We start from the raw sequence: 23,879 nt of genomic DNA on the forward strand, positions 1-23,879 counted from the left end.
GAAAGACACGTTACACACGGTGTAACGGGTGAAATATGTTGCGCTTCCTTGAGGAGCATAGCGGTATTTTGGGAATAGCATGCCAGAAGCGAGCTCTTCCTTAACCCTGACTCAACGCGTTACAACGGCTTGTATCTAAACAGTAGCCGACCAAGAATGTCATTGTTCACTGTCTTCCTCCTTCCTTTCACAACTACTGTATTTCTCTCAGGAGTTTATCTTTTGGCATCATCGTGCGTTTAAAAATCACCCAATGGAAGTTTTTTCTCCCGATGCCGTGCAGCTCAGAACACAGGTGAGGTGCGTTTTTTCGTTTCCGTTCGGAAATTTCATTGGTCTAATGTTATGTCGCTTAGTTTTTTGGCTTGTAGTTTGTGAAACCGGGAAAAACCCAGAAAAAATACAAAATTAGCCGCTTCGTTGTTTAAGCCGCGGGGTTCAAAGCATGGGAAAAAAGTAGCGGCTTATAGTCCGGAAAATACGGTAGTCTGAGCGGTAAATATTGCCAGTATATAGTAGGGGTGTAACAGTACACGCATTCGTTCTGAACCGTTTTGGTATGCAAAACCGGAAGTTTGTATAGTCGCCGTCTCGCAAGCCGTCTTGCAGTGTCACTGATTTTTTTTTTTTATTATTAAATTTGAAAACATACATAATGCCAGAGGTATAAAAAATAAACTAGAGTTAGCGCAGTGTCACGGTCTCTCTCGCCTCTGTTTTAAAAATGTAAACTTACAAAAGTAAATAATAATAAACAGCATTAATAAAAAAATAAGCAATTTTGTTTAGCATTTCTTACCCTTACCGTACTGAGATTGAACCAAACGGATGACTTAAAACCCAGAGGTTCTGTACGTACTTAATCGTGAATTTTGTGTACCGTTAAACCCATAGTATATAGTCAGTATATGGGATATATGAATATTAAATACACACACAGTACACATACAAACACTGTGCAAAGTGTTAATGATTATTGTTGCAGCACTCAAACCAGTTCAAAGGAATGTGGGTGTTACAAATAAAAATAATAATAATAATTTTGCTCATTGTGAAACTGTCACACGTAACCGATCTAAAAAAGATTATCAGGTGTGTTTTTCTTTACCAGAGCTGGATTTATGACCGGACTATTAACTACACATGAATCAACTTCAGACTATTTTAAAACTGTTTCACAATGAAAGCGAAACAGGATTCTTTAGAAGCTGAATGTTTGCTGTAGTAGCAGCGTAAACTTGCTAACACAGAGTGTTAACCACTCACCCACAACAACCTTAAAGAAATAAACATGTTTAGCAGAAACACTCCAGAGCCCAGGGCGTGCTTATCTAAAAGCTATTGAATATCCTATTCTCCTGAAACCCCTGCCAGTGCGATTTCCAAAGTTTTGGTCTCGGAAAGTTATTTATAGAGTTCTAAAGTGGCATATACCGAATCATTCACATCGATCTGAAAGCCTCGGTCACCTCAGCCGAGCGCCAAAACAAAAACCGCGCAGATCGACCGTGTAGCTTCACATCTGCAGCTCCGGCGATGAGTAACAAGAGCAGAGAGCAGACGCGAGGGTCAGAATGCTTTCAGACATAAAAAGAAATAATCCAGATTATGCAGGTTATAATCCAGGACATGCTTATTATCATGTTATGCAACAGGACTGACTGAGTGCACAGGGTGGTTCAAACCTACACACTCTATAGATCTGGGGGAGATACGGGTTTACTGAAATGTAGAAATTCTGCAATGCGGATATGGATATCACAGCAACAAAAGTAAGTACACCCTAAGTGAAAGTAAGCCCAAAGTGTAGATATATTGTGTGAGCACTATTGTTATCTACACTGCCTTAATCCTCCTGGGCATTGGAATTCACCAGAGCTGCACAGATTGTTGCTGGGATCCTCTTTCACTCCTCCGTAATGACATCAAGGCATTTGTCATCTTGGCGGTGTGTTTGGGGACGTTTTTATGTTGGGAAACTGCTGTTCGGTATTTTAAGACAGAGCACCATGTTCTGCTTCAGAATGTCACAGTACATGTTGGAATCCACATTTTCTCAATAAACTGCAGCTCCTCAGTCCTCAGTACAGCAGCACTCAGTTTCAGGCTTTCTTCTGGGATGACATCCAGCAAACCGACTTGTTGCAGTGTGCGGCGTACGGTCTGAGCACAAGCGGACCTTCCACTTTTGCAACCTCTAAAGCGAAACTGCAGCACTTATTCCTCTGGTTTTGGAAGCCAGCTTCTGGCCTGCGACATGTGCAGCACCTATGGGTAATAGGACACACTAGCTACTTACTACTGTGTGTAGCACCGCCATGCGGTGTAGAATCCAGGGTTGTGCTGAGAAAGATTTAGGCTTTATTTCAGCAGAAACAAAGTCAGACCCTTCCAGGAAAGTGTCCAAAATCACAGTAAATCCACAGCCTTTTTAAAATATACCTTACAGACTAGGTAACACCTCTCTTTTTTGATTCATCAATGATAACCTCTGCCACCATTATTCTCAAACTTTTCGTTACTTTTCATTTTAATGACATAATTGTGGCAAGTCCCTTATTATAAAAAAAAAAAAAAAGTAATGTGATTCAGCATGGTCCAGGCCTTGGCCTGTCCATCACCTCCAAGCATGAAGTCATTGCACCTGGTAAATACACTAATGCTTTTACACATTTGCACACACGGTCTTAATTGCTGGCTTTGAAAATACTGCTCATAAAAAAAATTTTAATAAGTAAAAGACAATAATGAAGAAATACAACAAATGTTAATGAACATAAGGACATCATATCTGATGAGAGCACCAATGAGTGATAACAGCTCTTTTCCTTTATTTTATTTATATATACAGTACAGACCAAAAGTTTGGACACACCTTCTCATTCAAAGAGTTTTCTTTATTTTCATGACTATGAAAATTGTAGAGTCACACTGAAGGCATCAAGGGCTATTTGACCAAGAAGGAGAGTGATGGGGTGCTGCGCCAGATGACCTGGCCTCCACAATCACCGGACCTGAACCCAATCGAGATGGTTTAGGGGTGAGCTGGACCGCAGAGTGAAGGCAAAAGGGCCAACAAGTGCCAAGCATCTCTCGGGGAACTCCTTCAAGACTGTTGGAAGACCATTTCAGGTGACTACCTCTTGAAGCTCATCAAGAGAATGCCAAGAGTGTGCAAAGCAGTAATCAAAGCAAAAGGTGGCTACTTTGAAGAACCTAGAATATGACATTTTCAGTTGTTTCACACTTTTTGTTATGTATATAATTCCATATATAATTCCACATGTGTAAATTCATAGTTTTGATGCCTTCAGTGTGAATCTACAATTTTCATAGTCATGAAAATAAAGAAAACTCTTTGAATGAGAAGGTGTGTCCAAACTTTTGGTCTGTACTGTGTATATATATATATATATATATATATATATATATATATATATATATATATATATATATATATATATATATATATAAAATGTATATATGTATGTATGTGTGTGTGTGTGTGTGTGTGTGTGTGTGTGTGTGTGTGTGTGTGTGTGTGTGTGTTTTGTTTTGTTTTGTTCCTGCCAATTACTCGTTTTAGATCATTTACTACAATAGATTCGGATGCAGACAGAACAGTTCATTTACAGTTTTAAAACCTGCTCTGCTCCAATGCGATCTTAATCCAATATCTAACTTATGCATCTCATGTAATACCAACTATCCCTAAAGTGCTCCAGGTCAATCTGTAAGAAAATAAACAGAGCTAAATAAAATGCACTGTGACATCGGTGAATGATTTATATACGCTCTGGTATCGGCATCGAGTACATTGACTAAAGAAAAATTGCGTACTCAGGGCACAAAAACAATAGTTGTGCAGCCCTACTCGAACATCTACCAAAGCACTCATTCCATTTAGTGGATGAAAATGCTTCTATATGAATCGGCCCAGAATTTCACGTTTTACGGCTCCACTCCAGCCTGCACTGCTCAGTCATCAATCAGCATGTTGCTATAACCTGAATACAGGAGCAGAGAAAAAATGGCAATGATTCATTAATCTAAAAGCTATAACTCTGAATGTGAAGAGTGGAGTGGCAGCCATCAGCGCTGAGAGCTTTCATTTAATTATACTGGAGAGATGGAGAAAAAAAACCCTGCAATGTAAAAGCTTCACAAAAACAGAAGGGATTTCCCTGTTGGGAGAGCGGGGATAGAGAGAGAGGAGAAAAATGGGAGAAAGTGGGGAGAGAAAACAGAAAAAAGAACAGAGAGAAAGAGGAGGGAGAAAACGGAGAGAAAAAGCAGAGAGAGAACGGAAAGAGTGAGGAGGGAATGAAAAGGAAATATGGGGAGAGAACAGAGAGAAAGAATAGGAGTCGATTAGATAAGAAAAAGGGTGAGAGAAAGAGTGGGAGAGAATAGAGAGAAAGAGCAGAGAGATAATGAAGAGGAAATCTGAGGATAGAATGGAGAGAAAGAGAGGGGAAAAATAAATAGAAAAACCCTGGGAGAGAAAGTAGAAAGCGCGAGAAGAGGACGGAGAGAAAGAGAGGAAGAGAACGGCGAAGACCAGCGGGAGAGAATTGAATAAGAGAAAAGGGGAGAAGAGGAAGAGAATGAAGGAAGAAGGACGAGAAAGAAGAGAGAGAGAGTGCAGAATGAAAGAGTGGTCAGATCAGAGTGAGAAAAAGCAGAGAAAGAACGAAGAGAGAACAGAGAAAGAGAGAGAGAGAGAGAGAGAGAGAGAGAGAGAGAGAGAGAGAGATTGGGAAGAAAACAGGCAGAGAGTCAGTGACTGCAGTATTAAGCCCTGCTCTCTCAGGGCAGTGAATCCAGACAGGGAGGAAGTGCCCTTCTATAACAGGAAACAAGACTGGGGATAAAAAAATTGTCAACAACAACATGTAGTATTATAAAAAGCAGCAACGGGGGGCCACATAGGACACACCCTTTATTTTCGTCCTGGCAACAGAGGGAATGGACCGGAGGCTTGACACAAATCCATCAGCCCCCGAGCACAAGCCTGCATACTGAAAGAGCACCCCTCCCCCCGCCCGCTGCCTCACCGCTTCACACTCCGGTCACGCTCGAGCCACACATATCTCAGATATAATTGTCGCCCGAGTGCGAGGTGTTAGACAGCTGGTGAACTGTTTGCACAGTCACTGCAGAGAACTCATCAAAACCCGGCTTTCTTTTTTTTCCCCTCTTGGTTTCGCACACTTATTTTCTTTGCTTCTCTCATACTCTTCTTTTCCCACCTTCGCACGCGCTCGGTGCTAAATATAGCCATTCTCCCCCCCTCGTCGCCCTGCAACCCCTCCTCTACAGCACAGCCAGGATCATCATCCTGTAGCAGTCCCCTGTGTGCCTCACGCTAAGGCCATCGTGCCCCACTTACGCAACTGCCCAGCCAGATGACGAAAGAGGATGAGAGGCTTACAGGATTCCCTGAGTCTCAAGGGAAAATTAAGATTATCAAGGCGTCCCGATCGGATGTCTGCGTAACAACACCATCGGCTCTAAGTCAGCTTAAAGCTTAAAGAACCCGGAAATGTACAAAACAGGTGACAAACCAAAAAAAAAAAAACGCCTCAGCATATCCCACCGATGTTAGGAAGCAAGGCTCAGGGTGCAGGGTCTACCATGATACAGCCCCCCTGGAGCACAAAGTGTCAAGAGCCCAACTTGGCGATACTGGGGTTTGAACCACCGACCTACTACCGCCAAAAATTCTCAGAATATGATTTTGATCATTTTCATCCTCGTCAAGCCATTCAGTAAACCCTTGCTCCAAAGAGGGCGGAGTTCAATGAAAAGACCACGCCCATCAAGATAGATAGTATAAGATCGAGGTAATCAGCTGGTACTTTGATTTGCAGTGCCTTTTTAATAGAGAGAGAAAAAAAGCAGTGGTTAGCAAAGTGCACAAACCATTTACTTGAGTTAAAGTAGAGATACACTCACTTGAGTAAAAGTACCTTGTGCCTTCACATGTAATGAAGTACCCAAAGTACTATAATTTATTATGGGTATAATGTCCTATTATCATTTTTGTCACAAGACTGTTGCTTAAATCAACTCAGTTTATGTATAAAAATCTTCTTTATAACAACTTCAAAAAAAATTTATTTCTTCCATCATTTATTCCTCTCAAAATGTTCTGCTTGCAGTTAAACAGATGCTGAAGTTTATGTTCGTGCCACAGTAAGTAGACGCCACCAAAACAAGTTTAAAACGGAGCCTGATTGGTGGCTTGCTACGTGTTTGACCAAGTTTTTATTCATAAATAAAAAAGTAACGACTAATTTCACAAAACGTAGTAAACAATAAGATATTTGACTTTGAAATGTAGTGAAGTTAAAGTCTCCCTAAATGGAAATACTTTAGTAAAAGTACAGAAAAAGCTACTTAAGTACAGTAACAAATTACATTTACTTTGTTACTGTCCAGCACTGGGGATGAGTAGACCTAAAGCATAAAAGTAAAAATCGAATAATTGCCCCCTGCAGCAAAACAGAGGTATGATGTAATCATATATAAAATAATAATAATAAAAAAGACAGAATTAAATACAGCTTTCTATCTGCAGCACTCAAACAAATAAGCACCATTTAAATTGGACAAGAAAGTATTCTCAGTGTCATGAGGCTGTACATGGTGCTGTAATCGTGGTAGAGTTGCAATATGTAATTCCCCGCGTTCGGCCTGAAGAAAAAACCCCGTCAGAACACCCACACAACATGGGGTAATCTCAGATACTAGTTCCTGCCTATTTAACAGAGTGCCATCAAATAAACATGGCTGCTCACACACTGTTTACAGCAGGACTGGTTTTACTATTTCACTATTACTAAATAGAATACTTGTATTAAAACATATTTAGTGTATATGCACCAAACAAGGGATTTTAATGGTATGATTATTTACTTTGACCAAACAAATATATAAATGTACATGTAGCTTTCTTCATTTTATTGGGAAATCCTTTCTAAATGTGAATAACGGCTTTGCACACGCTTGGCATCTGGGCATTCAGCTGACCGCTTTTTAAACCCGCCAGAGTTGTTCTTGGAGATTTCTTTCTGACTATGTGATCCAGTTCAGATTTCCAAAAATCAGAACCAGTAAATTTCCATAAACTTTCGATGGGAACTTCATCTGGGGAACTTTGGAAATATTGCAAGTTGGAAACTAAACCAGGAATTTATGGGAATTGATGAGAAATTTGGGAAAATGTATGTAAACTGTATCGCATGCGAACATAAATAAAAACATTTTGTTTGGTCATAATGCTTTAAAAAAAAGGACATTTCTGACTTTAATTTAATTGTTAGTATAATTTTGTTTCGCAGTTGCTCACACACACAGACACCACAAAGAAGTTTTAAACATACGTTTATGTCATTTGTATGTAATTTACATGAATACTCACCAAGATGGACTTTATTTTTTAATGTTATTTTTGTGTGCTGTATTCAGGAAGTGATCCGTTATGTTTTGAAGGAATGCACAGTGTATGTAGAGGGTATGGGCTCTGTAGCCCTGCAGTAGGTGTGCTGAAATTGCATTAAATCTGGTTGTTTTAACCAAAATGATCAACATTTACGTTTCCTATTATAGGTCAACCTGCAATTTTGAGTTTATTCCCATTCGTTATTTACCATATATTCCCGTTCATTCCCATGGAAAGTTTTCAGTCTTGAAAATACCTGGAATTTTGCAACCCTAACGGCAGCACAGTTCAAAAGGATTCAGGTGGCAATTACATACATAACGAATTACAACATTTCCACTTACAGGCACTGCAGAATGAGAAAGCAGAGTAATGCAAGTGTCTGAGGTTGGACATTTTTGGGAAAGGGGGGGGTCATGGACGCCTGAATGTTCATTGTGTGGAAAATATTTACCTGGTCAAAATAACCAACAAATACAAATATATCTGAATCAAAAATAGCTTTATTACCATGTATGCTTACACACACAAGGAATTTGACTTGCCGTCAGGAGCGTTTAGTGCAGGAATATATACACTGCAAGTCGGGAAGGTGCTGCAGTTGAGAAGACCATCGTGACTTCCTGAGCAGGAATTCTGAATTTTGTTTTATATGTTAGCAAGCTTTTTTTTTCAAATCAGCTTTAATGTACAGAGAAGGCTGGGTGGAGATGAATACAGAGAGCTGATTGGACAGCCGTACAAAACAGTCCAGAGGTCATGAAGTGGCAAAAATGAAAGTAATTTCGGTCATTAGAGCTAAAAGAGAAGAACCACAAATTCGAACAAATTCTGTGGACAAGGGTAGACGCCTTAAACAGTCAAATAATAGCTGACATTAGGGCAGAGTGATTAAGGGATTCTACAGCCAGTGCTACAGAACACATTAATACTATTCAGACTGACTGTAAAATACCATTACCAGAAATATCTGTGGTAATTATGAATCGCTTCTCGTGAGATAAAATGATAAAGTGATCTGAATAAACGTCTCGGGCATTGCTACTCTAGCTAGATTGTTTTTCACATTGGGATCCAAAGCTTCTGTAATTAATGGCTAGCCAGGAAGCTGAGAATGAGGTCATTTAACGTACATGGCACATGACCAAATTCAGACCTGTTTCTCGTAGCCTGCAAAACTCACCCTCACTTTCAAAACGTGGAGCATTTTCAATCAGTAGCTACACAGAAAATAGTCCGAAAGTGCTTTCCGACTGGACTCTGCAGTAAAGATCAGCGCATACACGCATTGCAACCCTCAACATTCTGAACCCTGTGGCTAGAAAAGTGCATAAAACGTATGTAGTCCAAGGGTCTGAGGCTGAGACTAGAATGGATAATCAATACTTCATTTAAGTTGCCTTAACTGCCTTGAGCTACAAACTGATTGGGTGGGTGTTAAAAAAAAAAAAAAAAAAAAAAAAGAACATTCGAAGTCACTTGTTTCTCTGTTTTTCCATTTAAAAAGCGCTTCACTTACTCACTGAATAAACCCATGGCAGTGGTGCTTATTCAAACCTGCCACGTAGCCTCTACCCACAGGCTAGAAGTTGAGGAACCAACGCAAACATTCGCTACACTGCATTTAGCTTCTCACAGGCCACTTTATAGGAAAAGGTTGACGAGCACTGGAATGTTCATTCCAGTTCAGATTTGCGTGACACCTGCACCTCCATTTGCTTTAATATGTTTAACAGCAGCTGCGTACAACAAAGCATAATACATTACAGGTGTTTACTGTGTACACAAAGGAGCTTCCTCAGAGCAGAACAATTGAGCACTTGACTCACAATCTACAATAAGGAGGAAGGTGGTAGCTACGGCTACATCTACGCTAATCCGGATAAATTAGAAAATGGCAAAGAACGCTTTGCGTCTACACTTTTAAAAATGCGCCATCGTTTACGAAAGCTCACAGTGTCTTCACTGGGAAAACAGTGTCTTCAAATTTGTCCACTTTGGGAAGCGAAATGAAGAAAAAAATCTGGCTTTTTCAAATGAAAACTAGTGTGTGGACATGGCCTTTGTGATTAAGGCATTGGATTCAAAGGCTTAAATCACCGTTGCACCAAGATGACACTTCTGGGCCCCTGAGCAAGGCCCTTAACCCCATAGTTGCTCAGTTGTAGATTAGATTCAACTTTGTCACTGTACAGAGTACAAGTACAGGGTCAATGAAATGCAGTCAGCATCCAACCAGAAGTGCAAATTGCAATAAATATAAATAAACCTAATTTATATATATATATATATATATATATATATATATATATATATATATATATATATATATATATATACACACACACACACACACACACACACACACACACACACACACAGATTGCGAACAGCCAACAAGAGCTGCAGGTTGGCTCTTGTCAAACACTCAAGTCCTTACACTTGCCCATTTTTCCTGCTTCTAACACGTCAACTTTGAGAATAAAATGTTCACTTGTTGCATAATAATAATCCACTAAGCAACAGGTGTCATGATGAGATAATCAGCGTTATTCACTTCACCGCTCATTATGTTATAACGGCAGAATATTATGCCTGGTCAGTTTATCTATATACGATAAACACATTATGGGGGTGCAAAATATATTACAAATAATACAGTATAAAGTGCAAATGTGAAGATAAACACAGATTGGTATTATTTGAGAGAATGAATGAGCTAAAAGTCGCTCTGGATGAGGGCGTCCGCCAAATGCCGAAACGTAAACCCTAAAACTGCAATCTGACTTTCACCATCTATCAAAATAGCTAAACTCGTTTACAGGGTCTTTGGGGGGATTCTGCTCCACGTGCATCAATTACGCATGGCCACGCTGGAGACTAATGGCGAGCAAAAGGCTGAAAGGGCCGACATACGGTTTTACATGCTCTTAGAAACCACCTAAAATCCTACTCGGCACTGATCTGTATATAATCGCACAAGACTCGCGGTGCAGCAACCCAACAAAAAGACAGAAAAAGATACCGTCTAAGCACTACATCATTTTCTGTCTGTTTCTAATCAACTTCTTTTCATCAGACACTCTTAGTTTCCACTGAGCTACCATGGATCTCCATACACCAGAAGCAGAAAAAGAGTGCAAACATATCAAAGCAGAAATAAAAATAAAAAAAAGCATCCAAGGGCGAGTAAGAAAGAGAGAAAGCGACGGTCACTGGTGTCCCTGGAGGGAATGCCTCGGGACGCAGGCTCAGAGGTGCCAAGCTAAGCCGGATAGAAAGCAGATATGAGGATTATTGCTTGTGTCAGCAAACAGACAAAACAGTAGCACACAAGCCTCAGAGTCCAGAGGGATGCCCAGTGGAGGTAGAGAGGCGCGTCCTGCCTGGCACTCATACAAACGCTACTCACACTTTTAGAGATGTGACACGCTCTCGAAGAGCCGTGTCCGAGAGAGACGTGGAACAAAATGGTTATGTAACAGGGCTGCTGGAACAAATCTTAGGCTTTCCTCATGTATTTCCTTTACTTTTGGGCTCAAACGAATCCTGGCATAACATGCACGGGAATTCAAAACAATGCATTTTTATTTGTATAGCGATTTTAACAATAGACATTGTCTCAAAGCAGCTTTACAGAGATAAAGCGGTTATTAAAGGACGTACAAGCGTGTGCCTTGGAATTGCATCTCTATTCAGTGAGCTAGTGGAGACTGTGGCGAAGATCAACTCCGTAAAATGGCATGAGGAAGAAACCTTGAGAGAAACCAGACCCAAAAAGGGAACCAATTGGGTGGCACCGAATTTGGGTGGCAAGACTGGAAACTTCTCATTGGAATTAAAGACAATATATAGAAATTAACTTGAAATTTATGGGAATAAACAGGAAATTTACACAATTGCAGGTTAGCCTATAGCATGGATGTTAAAAATATGGATGTAAAAATATATTAAAGTGAAAAAGTGTAATTTTTTAAATCTTCATTGGTTTGCATAAGGGGTGTGATGGTACACAAAGGGGGGAGCGGGGGTTTGACGCAAAACATTTGTGATCAACAGTTTACATTTTTTTTTTAAACAGTTTTAAATAACTGTTTGGTTAACAACAGTAATACAATAGTATTTTATAATATTTTATTATAAAAAATCCAATAGAATAAATCAAATTAATGCAATACACTTCTTTATTTTATTGATTAAATTACGTAATCAATTGAATTGTAACAAATTAAATTAATGGAATGAAATAAAATAAATGGAAAAATTCTATTAAATAATTTACATTTATTAGACCCCGTTTGGGTAATACAGATGTGAGTAAGTGTGTGTGTTTTATATTTATTTTTCAAAAAAATATCTACTTAACTGTTTTACTTATTTCAGTATACATTAACAAATGTCTTCATTCCTTCCATCCTTCATTCATTCACTCTTTCGATATGCGGAATTGTCAGGATTTTCTCCATAGAAAATTTACAGAAAGTTTCCCCATTGCAACCAAACTCAGCACACAGATTAGAGTTAAAAGTCATACTAAAGACCCCTACAATGGCAGCTTTCAAAGGCTTACATACTAATCCACCATCTCCGACACAGTGTGATCTACAGCATCAGTTAGCAGTCAAGTAGCCAACCGCGGCACGCTGCCTCAGACCTACTGCTTTCATCCTGAGCTTGGTTTACTGTGTATGGACTTATTTTTGTGTGGGTCTCTTCACATTTCTACTGCTTCCTCACCACCTCAATAAACATTTCAGCAGGTTTACTGTGTCAGAATTTTCGTTAGGTGTAAAAGCAGAAGTTAATAATCCTGCTGTCTCGTTCCTGAATTGAACAACATGAGCAGGAAAAATTTCAAAATGACTGAACATAAGAGCGCGTCATTCGCTTTAGGAAATAACGATAAAACAAGAACAAAATACAGGTGTCGTGAAAATGCACACAAAATTGATATTACAGGCAGGTGGTAGTGTTTTTCGGGGCACTATGCAGATACAGCAGCATTATTCTATATATTGTATATACTGCTTATGGTATATATTTGGGATCGTAAGATTCAACGATGTGATGCATCGTATTTAAAAAGTGTGCATCGGATACAATTGTATCTTGATGCATATTTAACATATTTGCAAAATTATTTACAATCTATATATATTTACACTTTTGGCTAACCATTTTATTATATCTTCTCAAGGGACAATACTCTATTGAAATCGGATCACACGCCATTCTAACGTGTATAAAAGCCAATACTACCATGATTAGATCTTGTATGATATTTTTGCTATTAAACCCCTCCCCCTTGCTGATTTCTGACTGTTTTCTGTGTTTCTCTAGATCATTGTAACCTGACAGCAGAAAACAGCAGGAAGATTAAAGGTCTGGAGGATGACAGGAGTAATAGTGCGCTTGCTACAAAGCATTATCATACATGACCAGGCTCGATGTCCTCGTAACTCAGCGAGTTAAAAATAGAGGAGATCAGGTCAGGTGACAAGACGAGAACAATGGGCGATCGATCTAAAGCATTAGATGTTCAATGAATTTAAATGAAACCTCCCATTTGCGTCAGGACCCAACATTAATAATCATATAAACATGTTATATTCAGAGCACAATTCCATGAAACACTCCCACACTGTTTATGCTCTTGTGGAATTACGAGAAGTAATTATTAGGCAGAAATTCACACCCCCACGTCACCTGCAACACAATCACTTACCTGAATTACGGGAGTCCAGAGAGCAAAAATGGTCTCTGGGTGGAATGGAGAGCGTTCCCTCATTCTTCTGTAAATCACACTAGCACACACTAGCACACTCCCACCAGCCAATCATGTAAGCTGAGATATTCAGCAGAGGGTAGAAAACTCTTCACCTCTGAGAGTGCAAAACGTAGCATAAGCAAAAGTTTAAAAGTAGGTAGCTTCATTGGTTTTTTCCTTCACCTGGTTGTTACCTGCCATGTGACAGGGGAGTACCAAATTAAATCAAATTACAAGAGAACATGGAGGACACATACAGACTGTATATTGCAGCTCTTCAAGGTAGCAGAAACCATCTTTTTTTCCCAGAAAGCTGTATTACTGCAAATATGCTCTTTACTGAGGTGTTTTCGGTCCACAAGCCCACAAAGCTCACTATTCCGAGCAACCACAAGCCAGAGACACAATACCTCTCTAAAGGTCACGCAAGCCCCCCCAGAGTGCTGGATTCGACACTCGGGGACCGAGTACGCACTGAAAGTGGATGAGAATGGAGCATAACGCAGTTGCGAGATCTGATCGTGTCGATGATGCAGCATGAAAGAGGCACGAGGTCCCTACAGAGCCCCTCGCTCACCAGCCATTCAATTAGGGCAGGAGGTTCAAACAGCTGCAGGACGCACGCTATCGATCCTTACACTCACAGCTACGAGCAAATGAACAGAGAAATCAAACGTATGGCTACCGTCTCATGAGAATTAAAATCCACCATGGAAAGGAAAAAGTTTCAAAACTTTTGGAGTTATGGAGAAGTGATTGAGAAACAGAGAGACAGAAAAACTGTTCTAGTGTCATTTAAACATCCAAGATTTCATTAACGTCATTGTACCACTAAAGTTTGGAGTGTGTTTGTGGAGAGTAAAGTCAGCATTCCAGTTTTTCTCAAAGGTGTTCAATGGGGTTCAATGATCTTCACTCCAACCCATGTAAAGCATAAGTTCAAGGGTCTGGCTCTGTGTACAGGAGCACTGTTTGGGTCTCCTAATTCATGCGAAGGGGAAAATTTTATTCTACTGCATCAAGCCTTGACTTTTAGGTAATAAACTCGTTATAGTACAGTTACAGCACAACTTAAGACTCTGGTCTCATCTGACTGCTACAAGAAACATCTTTATAAATAAACACAGCCTTCACAACTAATTTATACACAGTTATTCATTCTTCTGCTTCTTCATCAGATAATAAGCTTTGGTCCATCTAAACAGAGACATTCTCCCTCTGGTGTACAGGTTAGTCAGCTTCTAAATAAAGGTGTGACTGAACACACACACACACACACACACACACACACACACACACACACACACATGCGAACGTCAGTAAGACAAAGTGTGTGGCTACAACCTTCTCCCAAGCCATATTCCTGCTGTAACCCTGAGGATCCGTCATTTACATGATTTTACATGAATTTCCATGACATTACTGATGCTGTGCTGCTGATCATGACAAATCTGGATATCGCACTCCCTGATCTTCTCTCATGAACCTCAGGAATAAATCTGTTTTTAATAACACGGTTATTTGCCACTCCTGCACTTTCTCACCAAGCGTTCGGAACGGCAGATCCATTACTCTACGGTCCGGTTATGAAACCGTTTCCTACGCCATCCTGAGAGAGCATGTGTGTCTGTTTATAGTCTGGATATTGAGTCATATATTAAATATTTCGCTTGCATCAGATATCACACCTGGCACCAGCCTGAGGCGGGAATGTCGCGTGGCTTTAGTGCCGCAATCGCATCTGCAAGATGCAGCTCCGTCGGCAGTGTGTGCCAGCAGAGTGCGACCTGTTGGGCTGCACACACAGCGCTCAGCTTATTCCCGCATTACAAACGCCCCCGACTTATAATGGCCGCACGATGTTTTCAAATCTGCATTATTTAACGAGTAACAAATGTGTCAAAGGAAGTAACGCTTTATTACCTTGAGGAACAAAGACACCACCTCCTCATACTGTGTGATAGTAATAAGGATATTATATACATTTATAGTGATGTTAAATTCAAAAATATTTGCCTAAACAACTTCCTGTAACAGCAGCTTTGAGAATAGTGGCGGCTGTATTTCAGATTTATATCAACACACTCAATTTAATACGCCATCTTCTGTATGAGGGATGTGCATCTCCATAACTGATGCTGATGCGATTCACATCTTGATGCCAACGATATGATACATCAAAGATACAGATGAAGCAGCTACCGATACGATACGACTCGCCTCTGTTAGGATGCAGTGTGATCTGATTTCGATTTGATTCTACGCAATACGATGCAATGGAACAAATATGACGCTATGCAATTCAGTATGGTACAGATTCACTTTTATTTCTTTGGTTCAGACAGACAGCAAAAATTTTTTTTGACAGTAATTTACTTAAGTGCCTTCTGACTTCAAATGCATGGCTCTTTCACAAACAGGCCTCTGTCTCCAGGAAGATGCAGCTCTACCTCTGCCGTGTTAATCTATACACAATGTGACTCTTAAGACATGCCTTGGTCTCTGTAGTGTTGCTCTATAATAAAGAACAAGTTCTTCTTATCCGATTACTCGATTAATCGATGGGATAATCGTTAGAATACTCGATTACTAAAATGTTCGATAGCTGCAGCCTTAATAATTACACAAATAGTTTTTTAACCAATGCAAATATGTTCAAAATGATACATTACGATACAAATGCACACTTTAAATCAGAGCATCACATAGTTAACTCCTATGCCGATCGGTGAATCCCTAATTATAACTAATATAGTTAGAACACGAGCGAACTGTAATGCAGACCCTTCGAATCAGATGCTTTGTTACCTACAGATAAATATATATATATATATATATATATATATATATATATATATATATATATATATATATATATATATATAAACTCATACAGCAAATGTTTATGCAAGGATATTATTCATTAATATATCCCCAAGGAGTCTCCAGTGTCACAATTTGCTTCCTACTATTTCAAGTCACTCACTCGGGAAGATGCTTTAATGTACTTCGACATAATCAAAGAAGAGCAGCATCCACCTGCTTCCACATACATGAGCAATTAGAGACATCCGATATCACAGAGTGTCACTGTGATTGGCAAGGGCGAGGTCATGCCATCCCTCACACCCAGAAATCACACCCAATTTTTGCTCTCTTGGACTCCGGGCCATAGACAAACCCTGCATTTTATACTCTTAAAAAAAAAACAAAAAAAAGATATTAATGAAGAAATGTGTATTTAAAGCTGCTATAATGTGACAAATAATAACAGGTCGTGAAATTGAACTGTTATAAGTTAGAAATGCCATGTGATTCGTTATTACAATACATTTTGCATACATTAGCAAATTTCCATCATGGACAAACAATTTTTTTTTTTGAGTTTGGTATTTTTGGATTAAACAGCTAGTCGTTATTAGGAACAGAATGCCCATGATGATCCGCATTACCCAGAAATGCCTGGTATTTGATCAGGTATTTGCTAAGGTGCGTTCGTTTGTTTGGCTGAACGAAGACAAACAGCTGTAAATGGTGCCTCGGCTCCTCGGGATTAGACAGATTCGCTGAGTCAGGACAGCGGCCTTTAGCTAAAATTTTGTTACAAATTCTGCAGAGATGTTACAACCACACTGTCCTTCCACAGTTTGTTAGTTCCAAGGAACAGATAAACTGTATCTCAAACACACACACGTATATAAAATATATATATAAAAAATACATAAATCTTTTTATATTTTGTTCTAAATTTGCCTTAAACTAATTATTTTCAAGTTTTTAAATATCGAATCAACATATACATGGAGAAATATGGATGCTTTATGTAAATGTATGATTATTATTAGTGAACCCAAACTCAACATAAAGCATTCTTGTAAATATGTTCAAGTTAAATTAAAATTAAATCACGTAAATCATCAAGACACCAAACAGAACTTTTGCTGTTTCCACACGGACGGTTTTAATTGCCGGATGTGTGCACCATGGCGGTTTTTTATTTAATATTTTTGTTTTTATACCCGAGAAAAGAAAGGATGTCGTAAATAAATGTGTGTTGCGTTGAAGGTTTTAATTTTGCCCCTTACATATTTATTTTCAATAAAATTGATCAAACAGAATTGAATAAAACACGCACACTGTATAGATAGAAAATGTGTGTATATGCTTGTGTGTATACAGTGTCTGTCAGTGTAGTCGTTTCTGGTTTTGTGACACATGCATAGTGCTTTTGTTACATGCAAAAAAAAATGCAAACACACAAGAATTGGACAGTGAACGACTGGAAAAAAACGTTTTTTTAGTGTGATATTTTGTGTCTAACAGAAGAACAATGAGCACAAGAGAGAAGATGTTAGCAGACTGTATCACACCCACAGTCAAACACGGAGGTGGAAGCTTGGTTTGGGGTTGTTTTGGAGCAGGAATGTTTGGAGATGTATACAGAGTAAAAAGAAAACTAAACCAACACGGGTTCCATTCCAACCCATACGCACCACGCACTTCACTCTGGACTGCGGCTAACTGGAATAGTACAAGGCGGCACTGGCCCTGGTAAGCACTGGTAAGAGGAAAAACTAATCTTCCGCGCCAGCCTTCTTCTCATAATCGGCCTTGTTGTGGGCCCCTCCTCAGATCCCAATCTCTATTCTTCACCTCCACACCCACATTACCTCCTCTCACTCACTACCACACGCAGACACGCATAGATAAGGCGGTTTTTGGAAAGTTCTCCGCTTCAGCCTGCTGATATTCTGCCTTCCTGCCTCCACAAATAGACAGTTGTTTTTGCAATGCCTGATGTGCCAATTAACCACACACTGTATAAAGAGGGTTTTGAAAATGTACTTTCCTTCTGGAAAATTGAGAACTGTGGAGTGACATGTGAACATCATCAGAGTAAAGAAAAAACAGCATTAAATATTGTGTTTAAAAAACATCTCTCTCTCCTCTCTCTTTTTCTTTCTTTGTCTCAGGACAGTGGAGGTCACAAGACCCACGGGGCTTATCGATCGCAACATACTTAGAAATGCTTGCACAGATAAATAGGATACTTTTCCAGCAAGACGGGGAGGGAGCGAGAGAACGAGTCGGCTCCAAAAGACCCGAGTGGAAAACGAAGGGCTCGCTCATTGGACTGGTAAAGCGGAAAACTGGGATAATGGAACAAGTGGCTGAATTATTGATGGGTTTAATCGCATGAAAACAGCTGCAGTCGACATACGCAATATGTTGAATTATTTAAAAAGTCCCTTGAACGCGCACTTATACCCGTCCTGTCAAACTCCGATCGTCTTTTGCCGAGATGGAACGCTGAAAACGGAACGCTGGGGAAGTTGTCAGGAACACGCTCGCCATACCGACCGCAGGCTAAAGTCAAAATAAAGCGCGTTTGGTCATTTTTACTTCCACATTATTGTTCTAAATGTCCTGGTGCTGAAATCAAGCATGGCTGCTTTCTGTTCAGGTTTATGAAAATGAAAATGTAAATGAAAAAGAGAAGTTCCCACTAGTCAAAACAGAAGACATGCAAACTGGTGAACAACTTGTGGATCGGTCTATTTAAAGACAACAACATTCGACTCGAGTCATTGAGCTTCATACTTCATATTTAATGCTTGGAGTCTTCAGGTACTAACAGAATATGAACTAGAATGATGAGTCAGTGATTTTTACTTGATGAGTCAGTGATTCTTACAGTACGAACATGCATAGGAATAGATTATGAAGAAGAACCGCAACAAGAGTGATAAAGATTGAGAAAGACGATCATCAATCATCAGTGTATTACCAAAAATCTATTTAATTCCATTAACGTCCAGCTTTAAATCTGGACCATTCAATAAAAATGGATCTATGAACCGGAAAACGTGATCTGGCCCATTTTCTCTCGATTTGATATAATCAAAAACGACATGATAATGCCACGCGAAAACGACATCTGCTCCAGAATCAGTGTCTTTCTGGGTTTCTTTTCAAATTTTTGGTCTTCACTTTTTTGGAGATCACACAGCTATCGTCACCAATGTGCCCGAAGAAATCAGGGTCTCGGGATCTCAACATCCGTGCCATGACGAAGTGTTTATGATGGACACATCCAGTTTTCCAAATGTGTTCTCCAGATGTTCTTCACCGATAAGTGTGATGTTTGGATCATGTTTGATCAGGTTTCAGGATTTGTAGCACTAAAGAACAACCCATGGCTTCTTCCTGTATCTCTGTTAAGCTTTCAACAGAGAAGTAGAGCAGTTAAAAGAGACTCTTTATAGTGTGTTTATAGGCGCCCAAAAACGCTCCAAGATGCATTCACCTGTCATGAAGACCAACGCTCCTTTGATAGAGGACCTGAGAACAGACATTGTTTAGAGTCCCTCATTCATACCTGTCATGAAGCTCCTCTGGATCAGCTGAGATGTGCTACACTGCTACTGAGAACACCGAGATGCTTCATTCCATCTCGCAACAGTTTGTGCACCACAGAAACCTTCAGCACATGGGTGGTGCCACTCGCATTTTCTACTCGGGCGCGAACATAAGCGTTTATAAACACTATAAAAGGCTCATAAAACCTTGTTGTTTATCTAGGTCTTACCTTCAGCACGTGAGCGAAGGTCTGACATGGTTCTCTGGACCGGCGGCATCTCAGCTACAAGCCCACGCCGAGCGAGGCGAGCACCTGTCACGCACACTCCACGCTCTCCCGCCCTTCGCTCTCCTGTCTTGGAATTTCGAGCTCGGTGAAAAAATTTGCGATTCTCGGCTTCCGTCGAAGGAGCATTTATTTCAGACAGGAAGTCATAATACCGCAAAAGAGACCAGTAGTCCGAGAGCAGGTTCTCCTGCGTGACCGCGAGAAAGCGTGCAATGGGCTGGCTGAGAGACTAGTGAGAAACCAAGCGCCGCTTCACATGCTGGACTGTACCATTCTCATCACAACGGGGGAGATCTCTCTGAAAGAGAGCGTGGCTTATACTCCGTAGCGGAGACACTCAAGAAAAGGAATTGTTTTGAAAAGAATCAAACGTTCTAACGCGTGAATACATGCGAACCGTGTTTTAATTATAGACACAAAAAAAATTAAGAATGTGTTCGCTATAGGGTTATCCCCGATATTAGTGCTGTATAGGACGCTCCGGTGGAGAATCCCGGCTGCAGTTACTCATTGTTTCTAGAGGGGGATTGCAGAGGAACACAATGATCTGCTCACACACTCTGCACTCCTTCAGCTCGGTGCTTGAGGCGGTCACGACTAGACTCTTTTCTTATAAGACTTTGCACCAAGCAATTAGAATTCCTATTTTGGGCTGCAATAAGCCATGTTCTTGGTATTGAGAGGGTAAATTGCACCACTTTATAAGGTACACCTACAGTAAAGTGAACTCACTGGCCATCTTATCGTGGAAATCAACCACAGAATTGCATCTGGTGACGTACAGTATCTGCATCACATGGTAGCGCCTGGTGATGCGGATACATCGCCACATCAATTTACAGTGTTAATGGGTCGAGAAAAAAAAATACCTTAGGGTCATTTCAACCCAGGTATTATATAAGCAGCAGCCCATACTCAGCAGCATGTCAATGACTGGTGGTTGTGTGGCTTTGATACAAACAACAGTGCCTGGCATGTAACCACCTCCAAACAGTACTGTGTTGAGGAACTGGCACTGATGAAGGCCTAAACAACAATTTCCAAAAGAGAGTGGGCCTTTTCCGGTTGTTCTATGATGGTTAATTGGGCCCTTTTGACTAATGCCAATTATACAACTACACCTAACTTGTTAATGATAAAGAACCGGAAGAGTTCATTCTTTTATCTCAATAAAAAACCCAGGCCATTTGAGTGTTTTGGTTAAGCCTTAATGAGAAATGCAACCAATTTAATTTAAATGCTAAATTCTCTAATGCTCTACGGCCAAACAACACAATGACTGATTATTGTTGTTTTCTTCATGACGCATTCAATCAATAGTTGTAATCTCGCACAGTCTAATGGTGGGGTATCATTTCTACTGATGTCTTCTCTCCTCCACATTGCACGTCTGAGCAGACATTTTGGGCCTATAGCTCCTGGTGTTGCCTAGCAACAGTTACAAAAAAGCCTGACCGTGATTATGTGTGCGGGCTTCATCTATGGGTTTGTCTAAATAATGGCTAGTGCTCTCAGTCACACACTCACTCACTCGCACATGCACACACATACAAAGGTGAATAACATTTTTTGTGTAACAAGTTCAGAATAATTGTATCAGGATTAGAAATGAGGGACAGTGCATGTTGTGCATTATGGAGACAAGGTGAGTGTGATGCAATTGAGACAGGTTGGACATGTGCAGAGGAGGGACATGGAGTATATAGGAAGAAGACTCCTGTGGATGGAACCGCCAGGGAGGGGGAAAAGAGAAAGGTCGAGGAGAAGGTTCATGGATGTGGTGAGGGAAGACATGCAGGTAGGTAATTTAAAAGAGGCAGATTTAGAGGACAGGGGAGTATGGAAACAGATGGTCCGCTGTGGTGACCCCTAATTATAGTAGCCGAAAGAAGAAGTTCAGTATATTTGTATATTATTGCAAACGAGCCCGGGTCCTCTTTGGGGTTTTTTAGTGCTACACTGACAAGTATTTGATTTATTAGTTTTGAGATTATCTGAGTTAAAAAAAAAATGCCATCCTCCAGGCATCAGTCTAGAAATAAACCTCCCAGAATAGCCACAATGAAGACATGAAGATCGGGATTGACATCTGCCAGTACTGGATGATGTATATACCGTGATACATTGATTTCTGTGTCTCGGCGTCCTGAGGGCTGCGAAGATAAGCATGACACTGACAGACAGGAAGTTCTGCCTCTAGAAGTGTGATGTCTTAACAGTGCTGTCTTAACAAAATTAGCTTCACACCAGGTTTTTGAGCATCTAGCATCACATGTATTTATAGAGCTTCACAGCAAAGCAGCTGTGTTCTTTTTTTTTTTCATTTAAATGAAGTTCTCCTCAAATCACAAACTGTATTATTTGTTTATTACTACGTTATAATTTCTTTTTTCATTACATCCTGAAATAATCTCACTAAACCATAGCAAACTTTCAGCTTGTGGATTCTCAGCATCATCATCATCATTCTGCTGTTTTTTGTAAATGAGCAGAAGGCACTGCAGTACCCAGCGTTTACAACCATCAGTGCAATAAAATGTGCTGTATGTACAGTCTCCTACATAGGTCAGGATCTGTGCAATCACTAATGCAAATGTCGGGTCGTGATATTTATCAGCAGCATCACAGTGAAACTATTAGGGACAAGCAATGCATTGGATCTCATCAGTGAAATGCTAAGCATAATGGGGAAAAGTATTACATGAACAGATAGATAACCGCATTTATAGAGCGTGCAACTCTGTTTTACAAAAAATTTTTTTTAAAAAGCATTGAATACTAAAACTTATGCTGAGACTAGCATATAGAATATAAATTAATGGAATTTAGCAGAAGCCCTTATCCAGAGCGACTTATAACTGAGCAGTTGATTATTAAGGGCCTTTCTCAAGGGCCCAGCAGTAGCAGCTTGGTGGTGCTGGGATTTTAACCTATGACCTTCCGATCCAGAGTCCAATGATTAAACCACTGAGCTACAACCTTTCCACAATAGAAATAGATAAAATCTTATTACTGTTCATTGTACATTTGACTGTATTTCTCACATGCCAACTCAATCATACATGATGTATCTATTGTTAGCCCCAGTGCATTAAAGATGGTGTTTCAATCTGTATGTGAACATCTAACACAATTGTCACTGAGAGGCTACATGAATTTATTCAGGCTACAAAGAAATCAGCTCCAGCCTCACTTCTTCAAACCATTCTGATAAGATAACAATATATGAAATAAATGAAAATGTGAACTTTAAGGTGTACTGCTTTCCTGAATATAAATATCAGAATCATATTCATTCAGTTGCTTGTAAGAAAGAAATTTAAATACTAAGAAAAATAAAATAAAATTGGCCTTTTCCCATTTCAACAATACAATAAAATACTTAATAAATTAAAAAATTAATTGTAATAAAATGAAACCAAAATTTAGCATAAACTAGCAGGCTAATAATGTTGTGTCTGGATGCAAATGGCTTGTGTCCAAAAAACCTTTCATAATATATTCTTATCTTCACAGTCTTTTTGTTGTTCCATGGTGAGTTCACTTATACTCATTACATATAGTGACTCAAGACAAAAAAAAAAATCTAAAACTTGTATAAAAAGATTTTTCGCAAGTGATTTTCTAAAATATTTCAGAAACTTTAATGCTCATTTGCTTGTTCCCTTAAATTAGACCTGTTATGTAAATCAATTGCTGAAATCATTAACACTGTTCAGAAAAATGCACAGCGATTGAAAGCTTTCATTAAAATATTCACAGTCTGTTGTTCATGATCCAAAAACCATCGTGACTGGAAAACAATATGTACAAGCTGGCTCAGTGGATCTCTCATAGACCCTTGGTGACGACAGTAAACAAAGCTAATCTACTGCAGTGAAGGAAAGTTCAATCAGAGCCTGTCATTCAGCAGTCAGAAAGCACCGCCTGCTCTGGCAAAGGGGCAAATCTTTCCATACAACACAATCAGCAGCATCTATTTGTAACAAATGTCTTGGCCGGGCAACAGCTGAGTA

At 39.7% G+C, this 23,879-nt stretch overlaps 1 protein-coding gene across 9 annotated transcripts in view; it reads right to left on the bottom strand.

The window, feature by feature from the left end:
• atp8a1 (ATPase phospholipid transporting 8A1) overlaps positions 1–20,104 on the bottom strand; it is a 141,130-nt gene extending 121,026 nt beyond the window's left edge. For all 9 annotated transcript variants that reach the window (XR_006925778.1, XM_046848728.1, XM_046848730.1 and 6 more), the window contains exon 1: positions 19,804–20,104. Coding sequence is in view for 8 of the 9 variants with exons in the window: in XM_046848728.1 (XP_046704684.1) it covers positions 19,804–19,852 (49 nt within the window). In the remaining variant the exon portion in view is untranslated. The remainder of the gene's footprint in view (positions 1–19,803) is intronic.
• Between the last annotated feature and the right edge of the window lie 3,775 nt (positions 20,105–23,879).

This window comes from Silurus meridionalis, chromosome 5 (genome assembly GCF_014805685.1).
Source record: "Silurus meridionalis isolate SWU-2019-XX chromosome 5, ASM1480568v1, whole genome shotgun sequence".
Taxonomy (NCBI): domain Eukaryota; kingdom Metazoa; phylum Chordata; class Actinopteri; order Siluriformes; family Siluridae; genus Silurus; species Silurus meridionalis.